The sequence below is a fragment of the Tiliqua scincoides genome, chromosome 1 (assembly GCF_035046505.1).
Source record: "Tiliqua scincoides isolate rTilSci1 chromosome 1, rTilSci1.hap2, whole genome shotgun sequence".
Lineage (NCBI taxonomy): Eukaryota > Metazoa > Chordata > Lepidosauria > Squamata > Scincidae > Tiliqua > Tiliqua scincoides.
In genome coordinates, this window is record NC_089821.1 from 56,110,603 (window position 1) to 56,130,392 (window position 19,790).

A 19,790-nucleotide genomic window follows, 5' to 3' on the forward strand; every position below is an offset into this window, starting at 1 on the left:
TTCATCACAGCCACACAGTCAAATCTTTACGTACATTCACAATTTATATAATTGCTTACCACTGACTCATGGAGGAATATACATGTAAATCATGTTGTTGTTGGCAACCTTCAGTCTCGAAAGACTATGGTATTGCGCTCTGAAAGGTGGTTCTGGAACAGCATCTAGTGTGGCTGAAAAGGCCAATCCGGGAGTGACAATCCCTTCCACACTGGGAGCAAGTGCAGTCTGTCCCTGGTCTGTCTTCCTGGCTATGGGCCTTCCTTCTTTGCCTCTTAGCCTCAGACTGTTGGCCAAGTGAGACACAAAAAGTGCAAAGTTCTAATGACTCCAAAGTGTAAAGTGATTGAGATGATACGATTTTCTCCTTCAGACTATCTCTAGTAAGAATATATCATGAACTGAAATGATACAATAAACTTACTGGATATTACAAGATCTCTTTCTATATGATCCAGCCCCCAACATGCCATCCTGATTTGCCCCATATAATGCATACTAATCACTCCCCTTGTGAAAACAGTATTTGTGCTTGTGCTAGGGAGCACTGTTGTGGTCAGGGCAAGATCTGCAGCATCCCACAGACTCGGGTCCTATAAGAGACACTGCATCCCCAGTGGTCCTTGAAACATACTGTGCCTCTCCCCACACACACTCTACCCATCTATTAGTTGCTTTCTGCATGTCTAAGATGGGAGGGAGGCTTTGTTTCCCCCCCACTGCTGTTGCTCTTGAATGTATAGTAGTGTCCTTCCCCTTGCTCCTTCCCTTTAGAAGTGTGTGTGTGTGTGTGTGTGTGTGTGTGTGTGTGTGTGTGTGTGTGTGTGTGTGTTTTCCACACAACAGGACTAGAGTGACAGCCATAACCTTGAGAGCCTTCCTTGTTTATCGCAGTCAGTTGCCCTGTACCTACTTGTCCTAATCAGAGCCATTTTAGTGTGATGTTAAGACTCATGAACAAGAGGAGATTGATCGGTGTTTACACTGGTCCTGAACTCAGCTGCCCCCACTCTTTTCCTCTCTTTTCATCCATGCAGGTATGGATACCTGTGGATCCCAAACAGTCAGGGATAAAACTGACCTATATAAGGTAACAAATTGCTGGTAATTCTTTGGCTGAACTATAGACTAGGCATTTATTTAACAACAGCAAAAAAAAATTACGCTGTGGTACATACTGGGATGCTGGACTAATCATCACTTAAAATTTGCCAATAAGTTCTTCTCTCTTCTCTAGACTGCAGCAAGTACCTGCCTCAAGGTCATTGGTTTTCCTTCCTAAGCCCACTTCAGTCCTTAAAGTTCTTTAATTCCTGTTTTACTGTAGTGTCACAAGCTCCTCAACATGTATGTTTTGCATACTGTGGAGGAACTTTCAGATTTATAGACATCTTGCCTCCTTCACTGTCCCCCACACTGTGTGCAGAATATCACATAGACCCGTACATTCCACCCATGTGACAGACCCACCCTTTTTGTGGCAGAAAATGTGCATTTGTACCTGCAGTGTAACATTCTACCAAAATGGGGAAAGTACACAAGCCCAAATTTGCTCCCTTATTCCATTGACTGTGGATCCTAAGTGCTGAGAAACACTGCAACCAGTTTTGGAGTAGTATAAAACCAACGAAGGGCAGGAGGGTGGGATATCCCCCCAGAACTTCATTGACCTTGGTAACTGGAATGAGGTGGGGGGGCGGAGGAACAGTGTGCCATTCTCCTCTCTCCAAAAATGTGTGTGAATGCTCAACATGCTTTTGCTGCTCTGCCCATGTGAAGACAGGTGAAGGATGAGAGAAGGAACTAGCAGCCACAAATGTGAAGAACTTTGCTTGCCACACCTTCTGTTTATTGTGCAATAAATGTGCATTTTGGTTTTCCTTCCACCAGATCCTGGCATCTTCCCTCCAGTTTGTGTTTCTGTCATGAGGATTTCATATTTCCAAGATCCTGTTGCTGAGGAGAACGCTTGTGCACTCATTCCTATGATCTTTTCCGTGAGGAATGTAGTTGCGTGATTTTCACAGGCCTCTATTGACAATTATTTGCGATGTAATTAAGGAGGACTGACGGAATTTTCTTGCCCTATCCTGACAAGAGAACATGAGAAATCTGCTGTGCTAGTTCTTGTATGAATGATTAATGACCAAATATTAGTAATAAAATATAAATTAATTGTTGTCAGCTGGTGTTATTAGTGATCTAATTAAGGACCGAAATTAGTGGAGGCTCTCTACTTAGCTCATGATTCTTTCCTGATTAAGCAAGTTTGGCTTCCTAGCACTAGAACACAGGCAGAGTTCCGGTGTATTTTATATGCCTTTATATTGCTGCTTTTAAAGAGAGAAATGATGACATTGCAAACGCAGCTCCTTTTCACAGTCTCATAGAGACGAAATTATTTTTCTTCACTTTTAGTAGCCTGCGGTCTTCTTAGGGGCTTTTTTCTTGTGTGGGAAGAGGGGCCAGGTAGGGGAGTGTTTGTTTGCCCCTTTTTGCCCCTATTTTTCATTGCATCAAATCTCCAGAGAGTCTCCTGCAATTCTGCCCCTTGTGCTCAAGACAGCTCCAACTACTGAAGCCCAGGATTAAGATGCTCAGGCGACTGCCTTGCACATCTGGTGTATATTAAGATGGATACACTGACAAAGAAAATATACTCCAATTTGAAGTAAGAAAGGGGTTAACCCCTTCACTTCTGAGCTGGAAATGGCATGTAGTAGGGAAACAATCATGCTCTTGTAGCCAAAGCACTGGACAGGGAATGAGAAAACCAGAGTTCAAGTTCGATTTGCATCGCAAAACTGAAGTAATTCCACTGAACATAATATCTCAATAATCTCATACTCCCAAGTACTGTATCTAAATTAATTTATGGCTATTTAGCAGAATACAGAAAAATCAGATCTTCACGTTTCAACCAGTTGACTCAAAGGACTCTTCCTCCAAATGCAAATATTCCATGCCTGTTGGGAAATAGAGCTTGCCCCATCTTCTCTGCAATATTGGAAGGACAACTGCATTTTTAACACTAGTGATAAAACACACGCCTGGAAGCTTCAACTGGCTGAGGCTCACTGGCATGAATTTTCAAACCCACACGTAGCTTTCCAGATATTACAGAAAGGAGGTAGTAGTTGACTCATGATGAAAATGCAGGGACCTGACTTTCTTGCTAGAAAGTGTGAAGTGTCCCTGAATCATGCACAAAGCCTTCTATGGGATGGCAGCTGACCAGCTGAAGGTTGGGTGCAATCAGAGCAAACTGTTGTAGGCTTTTTTTGGGTATCTGTATCTGTTCTATTTGACAGGCAAAGTTAAATGAGCATCTAATTAAAATGGTTATCATAAGCTCAGTGGCTCGTCTTCTCCATCTGAATGGGGTGGTAAACCTTCACCGAGCATGCCAAGTCTGTTTTTGCAAGGCTAATTTGCACAATTAGCCATTTTAGGCATCACCATATCACCCTGAGCTGACTTTTCCTTTAATTTTGGTGCTGCTATCTATTGACACACCAGTGTGCAATGAGATGATTGCTGGCTACATTCAATCAAGTTGTTTGCCCAATTGTATTGCAAGGAAGGTCCAGCAGAACATGTGTTTTAACAACGCTGGCTGGTGCAAAAGCACTGTAAAGCCCTCTGTGGCACACTGGCAAGAAGATTGGAGCCTTGCCATGCATACTGGCAGATGTTGGAAGGCCTGCTGCAACAGATATGGCCAGTGCAGGGGGTTATACAGCAGAGAGTGGGTAGAACAAGGGAGGAGTGGACAGAACAGGGCAGTGACGGGACAGGGAGGAGGGCTTACCCTGAGGGGCTTACCCTCAAGCAGTGGGATTGCTAAGGGGGCAATTGTTCCAGGTTCCACACTACTGGGGGCATCACTGTGACTCAGAATGCCCCCAGAGACTTTAAATGGGGACTTCTGATTTTGCAAAAACCTGAAGTCCCTGTTTAAAGGATTCAGGGGGGTATTCTGAGGTGGGGTGTGATGTCACTCCTGGAAGTGTGGTGGCATTACACACTTATGTATGTGGAGGGAGCATAATCTTGAAGTTTGCCCTGGTGCCACAGTGGCTAGCTACACCACTGCCTTGAGGAGATTCCAGTAGCCAAAAATCCCCCCACTGGGATGCAGTAGAAGCCAAACCAGTGCAGCTGCATTCACTGCAATTAGCCCAATTAGGTAGGATTGGGCTGCCTGAATATTTTTCCCCAAATGCAGCCAGCATTGGGCCAGTGAGACTAGTTCACACAGTATGGTTTTTCAAAAGTACATGTACTGTTAAATGTAAAGCTTGAATGTGGCCTTTGAAAACATGTCACATCAGGTATACTTGTCAGGTAGACTTTGATGAATGCACATTCAAAAGAAGCCCAGGTCTGTTGCTGTGCAATACATGAAATGGCACTAAGAGTTGTATGGATGTGGGAGACCCAGGTACAGATCTGTATCCATCCACAGGCAATCAAACTCTGCCTATCAAACTATCACACTCGGTTGTGAGAATCAGGTGTAGTTTATATACATTGAAAAAGTTGGTAGAAATGCCATTTACTAGCATGGAGTGTTACAATTCTGCCACATGTGGCAAGTCATATAGTCATAAAACTGTTCCACTAGGCCAAGTTGCCAGGAAACATCAATTCATAGTGACCACCACATTAAAAGACCTGCCAATCAGAGCGCAGCTGTTGCTTCTGGAGTTAAGTGTCAATACTAAGAATGTGTATAAGTTGTTTAGATTATAGGGTGTTCTCCCACCCCCCGGTACATGTAGGATGTTAATATAATGTTCTACATGTTTATGTTTATCTGGGGATTCATGGTACTACATACTTTCCTTTACTCACATTTAATGTATTGTTATCCAGATATTAATCTAATTGGTTGATCAGATATGGCTCCCCATGTATGTTAGAAACTATCAGATAAACATACTGAACATACAGTATGCTCCATGGGCTGCACCCACTTTTTTGTGCATAGACAGTAATGCTGGTCCAAGACCTCCTGATGCTTGAAGTGGCATGCCAAATGCTGCCCCCCCTTACCCAGTAAATTTCCAGTCTCTGCTCCTCCCATTCTCCAGTATTCTAGCTCAGCACTCTCCTCCTCCCCTTCACATTTCCACATCTTCTCTCTCCCCATTTTCCTTTTCAATCCAGGGAGTGGAAGGAGAAAGAAGAGCAGTGAATGCAAGTAGATGGACAGAGACAGGCATCTTCCCACCAGTTTGCTGACTGAAGCAACTGCTTCAGTTGGCCTCATGGAAGGGCCAGTCCTAATAGACAGAATAATGGTACTTGTATATTTTGTAGCAAGTGAATAAGCCTTTGTGTGGTTCCCATAATAGTATTAGCTTGTGAAAGCCAGTATGAGTCAGTGCAGGGCAGGGGTGTCCAAAGTTTTTGGCAGGAGGGCCACATCATCTCTCTGACACCGTGTCGGGGGCCAAATTTATTTACATTTCAAATTTGAATAAATTTACATAAATGAATATATTAAAGATGAACTTATATGAATGAATGAAGGTCTTGCAGTAGCTCAAAGCCTATAAAAGGCCTTGCACAAAGCAAGGCTGGCCTTTCCTTTCCTGCTGCTACTGCATCACAGACGTGAAACAACAAGCAGTGGAGGAAGCCCTTATCTCACAGCTCACTCAAGAGGCCAAACAGTTGCCCGCACGCTGAGAGCAGTTGCATTGGGCCAGTGTGGGCTCCAACAAACCTCTGGAGAGCCAGAGGCTCATTGGAGGCTAGGGGCTCCCTGAGGGCCACATAGAGAGGCCTTGAGGGCCATAAGTGGCCCCCGGGCTGGGGTTTGGGCACCCCTGGTGCAGGGAATTGGACAAACCGACTTTCAGATTCTGTGGACCTGATACTCTCTGTGATTCTGTACATGCTACTCTAAACTGGGATTCTGAACAAGGCAAGGCTGAAGTAATCTTTTTCTGCTAATGACAAAGGAGAGCCTGCCCCCCTGAGGTCAACCAAGAAAATGCACCTGATATTAAAAAGTATTATTTTTAAGAAAAGTGGTTATCCAAACTGCAAGTGACAAGTCCCACTGTAAAAAAGGCATCTTACCTTTTCTCTCATCCCGGAAAGAATGATTCGTCTAAGGTCTCACCTATTGTGACACATGGGAGCACCTATTGTGACACATGGGAGCACCCTAAAGAAGTTGTGTGTGTTTTTTGCATCAGAACTAGGTTGGGTTTTTTTTTTGGGGGGGGGGGGGTGTCTTTTTTGGCATTTGCAAATGTTTGCAGATTTAAGCAATCAAATAATCAACCACAGTGCAATCCTCTACAAGTTTCAGCAGAAGCAAATCCCACTGTGTTTAGTGAGGCTTGTTCTCAGGTAAGGGTCCATAGGATTGTAGCCTAAAACTTATATAATCCATTATCTAAGATTTCTTTAATCATGACCTAATGTGATATATGTGGATAATCAAAACATGTACTTGGGCAGGGATGCAAGAGTTAATTTGGGCTGTATGACTGATCCCATGCAATCTTTATGAATTTTTCTAAAGCCATGAAACTAGAATATACAAATACGAGATCCTATGTCTTCCTACCTTCATCAAAGCAGGGACAGAGTTCCTTTCTAAATTTAACCCCAGTGTAAATGTTGATGATCTAATATCAGTGTCACCCCTTTGTGCTACTTTCGAACTAATTCACAGTGGACAGATTGTATTCCTCACAGCTCTGAAGACCATATTGTAACCAGGGCCTTGAAACCTACACCTGCTAAATGGGAAAAAAAATGTATTGGCAAATAAATGAACAGGACAGAAATTTACCCAAGTTCCAGTCACCCCCTTCTCTTTTCACCTCTTCCCAAAAGAAACTTTAAAGTCACATTTTAGATTTCTTTTTTGTTATAGACACAAGGAATAAAACCGACTATGTACAGAAACCACCTCTAAAACTTGGGACCACCCCCTTAAAGAGCAATGTATTTGGGAACTGAACTGCTACATAAATCTATAATGCAACATCAGCAACCACCATGGTCATAGTCCATGCCAGCTGGAGGTTGCTATGGGCCCTGTGCCAAAGCCTTGCACTGAACCCTCATCATGCAACCCCAACATACCCTCTTATGGTACATTGGGCGCTACTGCTACCACCATTACTGAGGGCTTAGGGGCTGTTCTGGCTGGGCTTGGGCACTAGGCAGTGGCTGATCTGGCTGACCTCTGACACTATCCCTAGTCATCATTTAGGCATTCAGAATGCATTCATGGCATGGATCAGGTTCCAGGTGCAATCTTTTGCATCTCTTGTTAGACAACCTCATGTAGGAGAACTAGGAATGACCACTGCCTAAGTGCTGGGAAAGTGGGAGTAGAAAGTTAAAAATGTGGGTTTGGTTCAGGTAGTGCTATATTTTGAAATTCCTCCATTCAATTCTGGTTTAAAAAGAGTTCTTCTAACTTTTTCAGATATTTTGATCTGATCTTGAATCAGCTTAGATAGATTCCATGTAAAATGCCAGGCTCTTTTGTTTGTCATAAGAGGCAAAGAAGGAAGGCCCACAGCCAGGGAGACAGACCAGGGACAGACTGCACTTGCTCCCAGTGTGGAAGGGATTGTCACTCCCAAATTGGCCTTTTCAGCCACACTAGACGCTGTTCCAGAACCACCTTTCAGAGCGCGATACCATAGTCTCTCGAGACTGAAGGTTGCCAACAACAACAACAACTATAAAATTATCATCATCATCACTTTAAAATGCATAGTTTGGCCCTGTATTTTTATTTTCTTCTATTAAGATAAGCAACAGTCATGTGGGTAACTGGGACCATGGTGTTGTTAAGTATTTGGATTTTGGGGTTTTTGCCCTCATGCCATGGTCCCAAAGAAAACTGTGTACCCAAAGTAGCTACAAGTGCCAAAGCAGCAATGAAAGTGCTGCTTCATTGGTGGCAATGAAAGTGTCACCCCCCCCCCCCCGGCCGCCCAGTGAAAATAGCAGTTTGAAGGACACAATTTTGGTCAGAAACATGGTGCAGAAAATGGTGAAATACACCCTTACCAAGCACCACAATCTGCGCTCTGATCCTTGGCCAAACTATGTATTTAATGTAACATGACCTATGTCAACAGCATTAATTACTCTAGGAAAACACTGCCTGTCACCGCAGATCTTACATGATAATGGTCTTGAAAAAATGTACCACTTCATATTGTTCAAATGAAACTGGTTTTATATTCCTCAAACTGGTGACAGTCCACCAAGAATGCCTCTTGTAATATACCTGTAAAAGTTCATCTCAACAGATCACTGTTGAAGAGGTGCCCTGTAGCTTCATGAGCTTCACAGGTGAATTAGCATGGAAAATATGCAAAATGATGGCATGAATCAAGAGAAGTGTATTAAAGAGTCACATTCTCATTGGTTCTTCTTGTCACAGAGCCTATTTTAGTTTAGTGATATTGCAGTTTCCTGGAGATACATCAAGGTTAATTTTAAAAAGTATCTCAAAGGGTTTGAACAACACACTCAAATCCATTTTCAAAGGGTTGATAGTGTGCATTCTTTTCCCCCAAACATATCATTTTAACTTTAGAGGCAAAGCTACTGAATATTGATCAAAGCAATCAGACATTTCAATGACTGCTATTGAACAAGCTTTTACAAAAGATTGGATTGCCTCTCAAGTGCTGCAGAATTCCCTTGTTTGTTACTGAAATCATCACAACCATGTCAGTTTTCAGCCTAGAGACATAACTTGAACATTGATTGCACAAGAAAAAAAATACCCCGTCCAAATATTTTCAGGGATCTGAAGTACATAAAGGGCAGAACAGCTCTCACACTAAATAAATTGAGACCTAGTTTCCTCATTATCTGCCATCATCAATGGCATCTCATTGCAAGAGCCAAGGCAGCTTTGCTTCTTCCTTTCACTCAAGTGAAATGCATGACTTTTTCACCATTTTTTTTTAATGCGAAGGCCATACTTGAGTTAAACATAGAGTAATGACTCCTCTGCCCGATCCTCTGGAATGCCGTTCCAAGGAGTCCATAGATATCTCATGAGATATCAGCTTTCCCAGACAATCTCCTTCCAGTGCAAGATATTCTTAGCAGTTGCTGTAATCTGACTTAGGACTCTCCAAGTCTCCTCTAAGGGATCTAGAGAATTCAGGACAGCTGAGGATGAACGTGGCAAAGGAAGGGATGGAGCCTGCTGGCACAGCACCGCCAGCCTTAAGTAATGACCATACATGGGCAGCCTCAGAGCTTTGTCGAGCACTGGAAAGAAGAAGCCAGAGTAAAAGGCAAGCTTGAAGGTTTCAGGAAGATAGTTAATTGTGTCGGTAAGAAGCTATTTTCTAGTTGAGTGCTTCATCATAGCTGAGCGACAGAGGGTGCCAGCCTGACTCACAAGACATTGACCTGTACATTTGTCATTGCAATATACATGCTCCCTGATTGCATCTTAGAATTAAGGCCAGCATCTAATTTTCTTGCTGCATGTACCAGATAATGTGTGCTGCACTTACATTATTGAAACATCTCTATTTTTCTCGCTTTTCACAAATGGATCTGTTGACCGTTAATGCAGCTTGGTTTTGAAATTGTGAAAACAACTGCATTTTGGGATCCAAACTTTGCCTTGGGAGAAAAAGCAAAGGCATGGTTTTTCCTGCCCATGTTAAATCGCAGTGAAGTCAACAAGATGTGCATGTGCTTAACTTGGGGGGGGGTGAGTGTGGCCCCCCCAAATGTATACCTATGTACAGATAAAGTGAGCAAATGTGAGCAATTGGAAACCTTATATCAGTTGGTTCTAGGAGACATATCTGTGCGGGGGATATTCTCCAGCCCTCTAGTGGACATTCACACCAAATGGCCCTGTGGGACCAAAGGACATTTGCAGAAATATGCCCCTGAGCACCAGGGTCTAGATCAGAGGACTAGATGAGCCTACAGCCTGATCCAGCAGGGCTGTTCTTATGTTATTAGTCCCTCATGCAGTCTCCCAACCAGTGGCAAAGCTAAGACTCTAGAAAGAATATGTAGTATTTCTCATTTTCGTTGTAAAACCTACAAAGCTAGGGAGAAGCATAGCCATTGTGGTATCTCCCATATTTCCAACTCATATTTCCGCTGTTGTTGCTTACTCGATCCTGCTCCTGCAGTGAGTAAGAGAGAGAGGAGGGGTAGGCCTGCCAGCTAAGAATTCGGTCAGACTCAAAAGCTAGCATTGCCTTACCAACAAATGACACACAAATCACATTCTGTAGCCTGTATCAAAAAGAACAACTGGCTACACCATGCTTCAAAGAAAAAAAGCAGAAGAAATGGATTTTAAGAGAAATGTGTAACTCACCCTTTCAACAAAACAAAACCAGATCCAAAACTATCTTCAGATTGCAAGCCTATGCAGAATTTATTAGAGAGTACATTTATTTAAACACCAAACATGGTTAAGATCTCTCTGTGATAGTTTTACCCCAACAGCCTTTATTCATACTCAAACACACCACTTCACTGATTTTTCAACTGTAGTAAGTGGTTATTGTTACCCAGGCCGGAAATTTAATATACAGTTAAAATTGTTCTATTTCCAAGCATTTGACTAAGGGCGCAATCCTAACCCCTTATGTCAGTGCTTTCCAGCACCAACATAAAGGCAATGCAGCTCTGGGGCAAGGGAACAAACTTCCCCTTATTTTGAGGAGGCCTCTGTGAGTGACACCCAACTGCAGGATGCAGCACATGTCCCATTGGCACCAATAGGCCAGTGCTGGAAAGCACTGACATAAGGGGTTAGGATTGCGCCCTAACTCTCTAATACTTAAAAATTAAGATCAGTGCAAAAATGAACTTTTTTTCAAGAAAAAAACCTCAAAAATATCAAAATGTTACACAGCCAAAGTTTACATTAAAAATAAAATGTCAAAAGGAAAAATAGCCAAAATGAAAAAGCTGCAATGTCACCATTTTTCTTTGTAAAAAACAGGAAGGGCTTAATTCTATCAAAGTTTACAGTGTCAATGCAGCCCCGAGGTAAGGAAAAATATGTTCTCTTTCTTGAGGAGGCCTCCAAGACTGCCCACTGCCACCACTAGATGCAGTACATGATCCATTGGCACTGCTGCATCAGTGCTGGAAAGTTGGATAAGATTGGGCCCAAAGTTCCTTAAAATTTGAAAGAGATACGCTTCTGTAACAGAACCCTAAAGTTTCTTTTTTTATTTCAGAGATTTGAAAGGATGGAACTGCAAATTTACAAGTTTGTTTATTGTGGGAAGGAAAGAAAGATTTTCAGTGCTTTTTGGTGGTGTGATATACAGAAATGACCCCTTTGCATAAGCGTATCATGCATGATGGGGGTGCTTCACGAACAACTCCCCCTCCCCAACAGAATGCAGTATGTGTGTTTCCAGAAATAACCTTTCTGCATGTGCACCTGAATGCATGGTTGGGAACACCACACACACATGCACATACAAAAAGGTATGTACAGATAAGCCCTGAAATTACAGATCAATTAATGCAACAATTTTTTCACTTCAAGGTGACTTTTTGTTGCTACATCAGATGGAGACTTCCCTCAAGCATCCAGGTCATATTAAAAGCTCCCTCCTCCTCTGAAGGGCCAGAAGGTAGAGCCAGGGCTTGGGAGCAGAATCTTCTAGGTCAGTGGTTCTCAAACTTTTTAACACCAGGACCCACATTTTAGAATGACAATCTGTCTGGGACCCACCAGAAGTGATGCCACGGCTAGAAGTGACATCAACAAGCTGGAAGTGCAGTCATTGTGATACCGGAGCTGGCTGCTTTCCTGAGAATGCAGCAATAAGTTATTTCTCAGCCATTTTCCAATAGCAAAGTGAATCAAAAAGAAGAAGAAAAAACCTATCTACAACTTTAACACCAGTAAAATAACCACACAGCCCTCCCCCTTTCCAACATCCCAATCTTCCCATATTTTCAATGGCAGCTGCGCTGAGTGTAATGCGACCAGCCTGAAATCGGCTTACGACCCACCTAGTGGGTCCTGACCCACAGTTTGAGAAACACTGTGCTGGGTCATGGAGTGCTCATAGTCAATTGGTTGCAAGGTATGCAGTGCAACCCTACCATGTTTATGCAGAAGAAAGTCTCACTGTGTGCAATAGGGCTTTATTCTCAGGAAAAGTGTGGGATTGCAGACCTAGTGGCTTTTCAGATACTGGTCTCCTGCCATAAAACAGTTTCATTGCTCAGATGCGTTAAGAAAAATACCGTTCAGTTGGCACTGCTACTTGTGGAGGGCATTCTCCAATAAAGTTGCCGACTGCTGGTTGTCTGTACCAAACCATTTCAGCCTCTCCAAAAGGAACGTTCAAGGACAAACATAAACCAAAACAAAAAATCAAACAGCTAGTATGAGTTACTTACATCTACAGACACTAGGAAATGTGTAGAATGTGTCAAAAGGGAAGGGAAACCACACCAAACCGGTCTTGTGGTTTCCATGCGAGGAAATAAGCTGTTCATAGATTTGGTGTTTAGAAAGGAAAGTGGGGGATCACTGACAGCCATGTCCATCTTTACATTTGCAGACGTGACAATTTGAATTTTCTCATATGGGAAATGACCAAAAATTAGCAGTGAGTCTTTGCAACAGGGGAATGGCCAGAGGCAGATCTGAGTTCTGCAAACACCCTGAGACTTTTTTTAAGCCGAACAGCTATGTGTAAAAAGAAACAAACAAACAAACAAACCAAGCTCTATATACTGATTTTCAAAATACTGTATGGGATCAGGGGGAGCAGGAGAGCTGTCACATCAAAAGCAGAAGTGAGAAGAAGCCAGAATAACTCAATGTTCACATTACTCACAGCCTTTCAAAACACACTGGGATCACCACTTCTCGTTTTTAGGGGATGCTCTCAAGATTATCTAGTTCCATTAGTCCTTAGAATGCAATCTTATGCATGCTTACTCAGAAATGTCCTACTGAGTTCAGTAGGGCTTAGTCCCAAGTAAACTGGGTTGTAGAGTTGCAACTTTGACCAGTCTTTTCTTCATACAAAACAAACTTGCTTTTTACTAAAGTGCTATTCCAGTTTTCTTAAATGTTAGCAACAATGAAATATTTTTCTGCAGTTTTGATACATGTTTATGGGAGCAACTTATCATTCTGAGTTCATTTTTGTCTCATTTCAAATTATTTAATATGCAGAGGTCCACCTTTGTGCAGAATTTACAGAGAGATTCAGCAGCCACTGTCAATTATTTCTCAAGAAGACTCAGACAATAGCTTCATTAAGAGACCAAGCTGAGGGTTAAAGTAAGCTGGTTATGTGCCCGAAGATTATGAGAAGAGCCTTTCATAGTTTGCCTACAATTATCTTAATTCTTGTCTCTTTCTAGACACTTCTAACTTTTCAAAATGGGGAAGTAAGTACAGTAATTCAGACTAGCTTCAAATCTTCTTCTTCATGGATGCCTGCATGAATGCAGATACTATACTCGTTCCCTTGGTTTTCAGTTTTGGGTGACCAAATCAGGCATCTTTCATATGCAGGTCTACCAGGGCTTGATAAATAACCCTTAATTGGTTTTTAGTAAATGTCATAGCCAAGTCCCCATATGCAGGCAATTTCAAATTATGCACATGAGCATCTGCTACTATAAAAATGAAGTTTGTAGTAAGTAGCGGAAAGGAAGCATTTGAAAGCGTGCAGATGCATGGCCCCCATTCCTTGGGACTTGTTGAGACATGCTCTGAGCATCATAATAAAACTGGCCTGAAGATGGCGGATCCATGCATTTAAACCTGGGTCTGCTGCAGTTGCTTAGAAAGTGGGATTATGCAATGAGGAATCCAGAACCCTTCTCCTGCTTTCCACTTACTTCCCTGCAGCCCCTTTTCTCCCAGTTGGACTCACTTTAGCATGGGGAGCATATGAATGTATGAAATTGCCTTAACTTAACCATTAGGGTAGTAGTTCTCACACATTTAGCATTGGGACCCTGTCAGGACCCACCGGAAGTGGTGTTATGACCGGAAGTGGCATAATCAAGCAGGAAAATTTTTAACAATCCTAGATTGCAATCCTACCCACACTTACCCAGGAGTAAGTTCCATTTACTATCATTGTTTAAAGCATATACATAGTAGCTTGTTAAAAGTACAGGTCTGTAACATTTTCCAAAATCAGTCTAATATATTAAAAATAAAATATTTAAATGAATGGGGACCCACCTGAAATTGGCTCACGGCCCACCTAGTGAGTCCTGACTCACAGTTTGAGAAACACTGCATTAGGGAATCTTGTTAGAATGGTCTACAGTACAGACTGACAATGACATCCAAGAATTTCAGAAAGGGAGCTTTTCCCAGCTCTACCCAAAGTTGTCAGGGACTGATCCTACAATTTTCTATACGCAAAGCATGTGTGGTACTAGTGGTCTTTCCCCCTAGTTGTAGTAGGGGGTGGGTTTTGCATTCCTCACACACAGGCCCAATTTGCTCACTTCTCCATAACTGAGGCTGTTGTGGGCTGAAAGATACAGAACTGCAGCTGTCACATTTAATTTGGCTCACAGAATTTATATAGAATACTCTGGTGGGGGATAAAACTGGGCTTACAGTGGCCTTCTGAGGTTTCCTCCACACCCAGCAACTTCAGGTGATGTTTGAACTGACAGCTTCCCAGGACATACTGTTAGCCACTACACTGTGTTACCATGGGATGAATGGTCATAGGTCCATAAAATACCTGTGAGAGAAACACATTTATGGGCCCAAAATGTCGCAGAACTTTGTTTCCAGATCACCCAGACCAGTCTCTTTCTGGTAATCCGGTAACACCCTTTCCCTTTACGTATGTGGCTACGGCAGACATTTTAAGGCAATTAGAAGCCAAAGCGTGTAAGGAAGACATGTGACTCTAAAAGGCCCTTACCTTTGCTGTTCATCCTGGGCAGATTCGTCCATCCCAGTGTCACTCCCAGGGTCCCTCAGGCTTTCCTCTGCCTCAGCCATTTTCTTTGCTTGTGAAGGAGGTAGTCAAGTCTCTTTGCTTTGCCAACTGCTTTGCAAGACCAGTAAGCTTGCAGCCGCTCCCCCCCTGCTCTTCCTGTATTGACTCTAAAGCCAGTAGCTCCGGAAACCATGTGGGGCTGTGGGTGTGCGTTTGTCTCTTGCTCAGAAAGCAGCTCCAACAACCAACATCTTAGAGGCGAAATGAATCTGCAAAAAACAAGTCTTTATGCAGGCCACAAGAGGAATAATAGCAGCTCAGAAAGGAATCTTTGCCTTTAAGTCAAACTGTATCTCACAAATGTTGCATCAGTAGCCTCTAGCCACTCAGATGTAGGGTTACCTCATGCTCTTTGGTTTAGCCTTATCTGTGTTTTGTCTATGTTAGACTCCTTCGTGCAAATAACAAGGCTGGGAGGTTGGGCAGTTGCAACACAACTTCAGCAAGTAGCTACAAGCAACACATATGAAAGGATGGGAGGAGGGACGGAGGCCACAGCCTTGGGAAAAGTGACCTAAAGGTACACTGGAGGGGTTCTGCAGGAGAGCTGATCAAATCCATGTGGGCAACAGACTTAAGGTCCAGCCCTATTCCCCACCAGCTCAGAGCATGTAGTGCCAGTAATGGAGCACATGCAGAATGCTGTTGGGGGGTGACCAGACGGCCCAAGAGAGGTAAGTAAAGGTTTTTTGACTGGCCTCCAATGAGCTGGACCTACATCAGCTCAGCGAGGAGACTTTGGCAGTTCAGGTCAGGGAAAGGAGGATAGGATATCAGTGTGCAGCGATGCCACGGAAATCCTGCCCAGCCTGCTCCCCGCCTATGAGCCTTCCTCAAATGGTCTCCACTACCAAACTGCTTGCTCTGGTGGGGCACCTGCAAGCCACTGTTGCACGAGTGGGGCTTCTGGCTAGTTCTCCGATTCTCGGATTCTGTCAGTTCAGTATACAACCCTGATAAGTAGTATGCAGCCTGGTAAGTACTGCAGCTAGAAAGAGACCAGACTGTCTCTCCATCTGGAATAAAGGCATTTTTAGAAGACAGAACTTGTAATTGTCAAAATCCCTACAGGGATTTAGTAAAGACTGCCTATGTAAACCACCTTGAATAAAGTCAATCCAATGACAATAAAGGCAGTATATAAATACTTGTATTATGATGATGAACCCCTGGGGGCTGGGGATAAGAAAAGGCCCTCAGTTTGGCTGTACTTGTCGTAAGAGGCGACTAAACAGCCACCGGGTAGATGGGACTCGTCAACCTGGGAAGGCAGCTCATCTGAGAGAAGGAAAACTCTGATCCCAAACCTCCACTGCCTTGTGGCTACATCCAGTTATGGAAAAGGCTTCAGGAGTCAGCCTCGAGACAAAATCCGGAGCCGGAGTCCCTGAGGCAGTTCATGGCTGAACACAGTCACGTTCTGGCAACTCCTGCGACGCCGCTGGAACCAACCGTATTGGCCTCTGCCTTTCCATTGGACCATTTCAGCGACGTGGAGAGGGGGGATTTGCTGCATGGGTAACAGTCTGTCCTCCATATCTACTTTACCCAGGCTTCGCGCACTGGAAAGGACACTGTTCCAGAGTCACCATTCAGAGCGCGATACCATAGTCTTCCGAGACTGATGGATGCCAACAACATATGATGATGATGATGGATCTGTTCTGTATTCTGGGATTACAGTGAGTATATGGGTGGGTTTCAGAATTTCAGGAGTGGTGCGGCAACAACTTTCAGCAAGACAAACAATGGCTAGAGGAGCGGCTTTCTCAGTTACAATATTGAGGCTCTGGAATTCTCTCCCTGTGGATGTGTGAACTGTATCTTCTTTGATGGCATTCCAGCGGGGACTAAAGACACATTTATTTCAAGGTCTCTGAATTTTATAGCTAAGGTTTTATGGCCTTCCTCCAGTTTATTATGAGTTATAATTTTTTGCTGCCTGTCCGCTTGTTACCAATTGGTTTGGTTTTTATCCTCATTTTTTGATATGTCATTTTAATGAGCAGTATAACATGGGTAGTTTTTAAATAGGTAGTATACAATATGTTTTTATATACTTTGTAATTTTTAAACTTTTTGTAAGCTACTTTCAGTTACTCATGAGGGTAAGAAAAGTGATGTAAAAATATCCAAATGAATGAATGAATGAAACTTCCAACCAGCAGTGGACCTCCCCAGCCCCGCACCTTGAGGCAAAGGTCCGGGATGGCGCTCCCTCAGGCTGTCCTCACTCCCCACGTGAAAATCCCTCCCATTCACCTGAGGCAACTGTTACCCTGCACGTGCCCGATCTCGTCTGATCTCAGAAGCTAAGCAGGACCAGGCCTGGTTAGTACTTGGATGGGAGACCGCCTGGGAATACCAGGTGCTGTAGGCTTATACCATAGTCTTTCAAGACTGAAGGTTGCCAACCAATCATGGAGCCTTGTGCGACCCAGGGCTACATCAGGGAAGCCTCATTGAAGTTCCCCGAGGCTATAAACTGTGCTTCTAGGAAACCGGAAGCACAGTTTCCTACCTTATCGGGAGCCTCAGAAAGGCTTCTGCGGGGTCCTAGAGATTTAATGGCAGGTCTGCAACTGCCTCCAACACTGCTTTCTGGTACTTTCCCTCTATCCCAACACAGCATAAAAAGTAAGAAGGGAGCTGCCAATGTCCCCAATATGCAGCACCTTAGCTCCCAATCAAAACTGAAACCATGATTTGTGCCATGGTAGCCACAGTGGATTTTATGCTGTAAGCAATGAATTTACTTCGAAGTAAATGTATTTAGGATTGATGTGTAAGTAGTGTACTCTGATTTATTTCCTTTTTCATCAATTTAATCTATGTCAATTTGAAAACAATAGGAGAAAACCAGCTGAAATACAAGAACCTTAACTGGGTTGCAGATCAGATAACCCAGAATATTCCAAGTTGGACTCTCTGAAAAATAAGAATGATCTCTAGTTGCAGTCATGATTAGACTTTGAATATTAGTGCGGATTGATACAAATTGTTATCTGCAGGTCTAATGCTTCTTGCAGGCGCTTCACCAAGGATATAAACATTAAAACAGGGAGGTGGGGAACTCATGGAAGGTGTTAGAATTGTTTGAACAATTGTTTGAACAATTGTTTGAACTGGGCTGTGCTGTGGAAGAGAAAATGAGAGAACATCTGGGGCAACTGTGCTAGGCAATCTACCACTTCCTCCTTGTACCTTCTCTTCGTCTGTGTTAATTGTCATGTTCTCACCCCTTCATGAAGCAACTCCTCTCAAGCAGTTCAGACAGCAAGGCTCCCTTTGGCATTGTCAGGAATACCAGGTCTTCAAAGCTCTTTCAAAGTGCTGGTGGTGAAAGAAAAGCAAAAATATGATGATGATGATGATGATGATGATGATGATGATGATGAGATTTTCACACAGTCAAGTATATGTTATTGACTGGTTTGTTTTATCCAGACATTGAGTCCTTCCCAAGGACCTGGGATGCCTGGTTTTTGTCCTATTTAGCTGTTATAAATATTGTCACAAGATGTGTGCTATTCCCAGTAAAACTTATTATTATTATTATTATTATTATTATTATTATTATTATTATTATTATTATTATTATTATTATTAAAGTCATGGATACCAAGAGCTGAAGCTTGTGTGTGGCAGCAGAGATGCACATGACTAGGAGCCCAATCCTGAGTTCAACGCGCCGGCTTACCACCGGCGCACACTTTTACAAACGTGTCATCAGGCACATTTGCGAGCTCTAACGCCAGGCGAGCGCCCCTACTAGCCCAGCGCTGGCCAGTGCTGGGCTAGCACCGGGCAGGCGCCTGGCCTCCACCGCTCTACAGTCGTACAGGCCACCAAGCCACAGAGAGGAAAGTGGGGGCAGGGGGGAGGAGGGAAGAGGGCAGGGGGAGGAAGCGGGGAGGCAGGACCGGTGGAGCAACACTCCACTGAATCCAGAGCTTTCTTGTAGCTTTGACACAAAGGCTCTTACTTCCAAAAGGTCAGCGGTGAATCGGGTAGCCCCATTGTGGGGCTACTTCCCTTACCTGGGGGAAGGGGATGAAAGTCCCCTTCTCCCGAGGTGCCACCTGGAGTGCAGGATGCGGCGGCAGCTGTTTTCGGTGCTGCTGCAGCCGCAAGCCATGAGAGCTCAGGGTTGGGCTGTAATTTGTTGCAAACTGGAGGTCAGTACACCGTAGTTGCTGTTGCTACTATACACCAAAGCCTTCACGTGAATAGGTCCTTGTAGGCTCCCAAAGTCAGAAACAAATGGCCTGAGCCTTGCAATGCCTTACTAAGAACTTGTTCAGGTTCTCTAAGAGATCACAGCACCTCTGCAAGCTACAGTCACACTGACTGCCACCCGCGAGAATATCCCAGGCTGACTGTAACTGGCCCAAGGTTCACCAGGAGCTCTGGAAAAACCTTCGCATAAAATCAGTGATAATCACTCTAAATTCCATGTTCACAGGTGTCTTTACTTTGTGTTTCACTTCCTTGTTGGTCACGGCAGTCACTGGCAGAGTTGATGACAGGCAGGAAGCATTCTAAAATACATGACAAAGATGGCTCTGCTGACAAAAAAAATATAGCTACCATGAGAGGCAATTAAAAAAAAAAAAAGGTAAAGCCACATGAGCTTGCGGTCTGTTTTAAATGTCTCCAAGGAGGGACCTGTATAAGAATCCCCCTTCTTAAGAGCAGCCCTTCAAGCATTTAACTTTGCTCCCAGCCCTTTCTGTTGCAGAGGTGCACACCTTGGGAACAAGGAACTGGCTTCTTGCT

The 19,790-nt window shown here is 43.6% G+C and overlaps 1 protein-coding gene and 1 pseudogene across 2 annotated transcripts in view; one reads left to right on the forward strand and one right to left on the reverse strand.

The window, feature by feature from the left end:
• LSP1 (lymphocyte specific protein 1) overlaps positions 1 to 15,177 on the reverse strand; it is a 95,763-nt gene extending 80,586 nt beyond the window's left edge. The window contains exon 1 of one of the 2 annotated variants that reach the window (XM_066630504.1): positions 14,934 to 15,177. In XM_066630504.1, the coding sequence (XP_066486601.1) occupies positions 14,934 to 15,013 (80 nt within the window). In that variant the 5' untranslated portion in view covers positions 15,014 to 15,177. The remainder of the gene's footprint in view (positions 1 to 14,933) is intronic. The other variant, XM_066630496.1, reaches the window with a different exon arrangement.
• Positions 15,178 to 17,271: 2,094 nt separating this feature from the next.
• On the forward strand, positions 17,272 to 17,391 carry LOC136637208 (5S ribosomal RNA; annotated as a pseudogene).
• Positions 17,392 to 19,790: the final 2,399 nt, after the last annotated feature.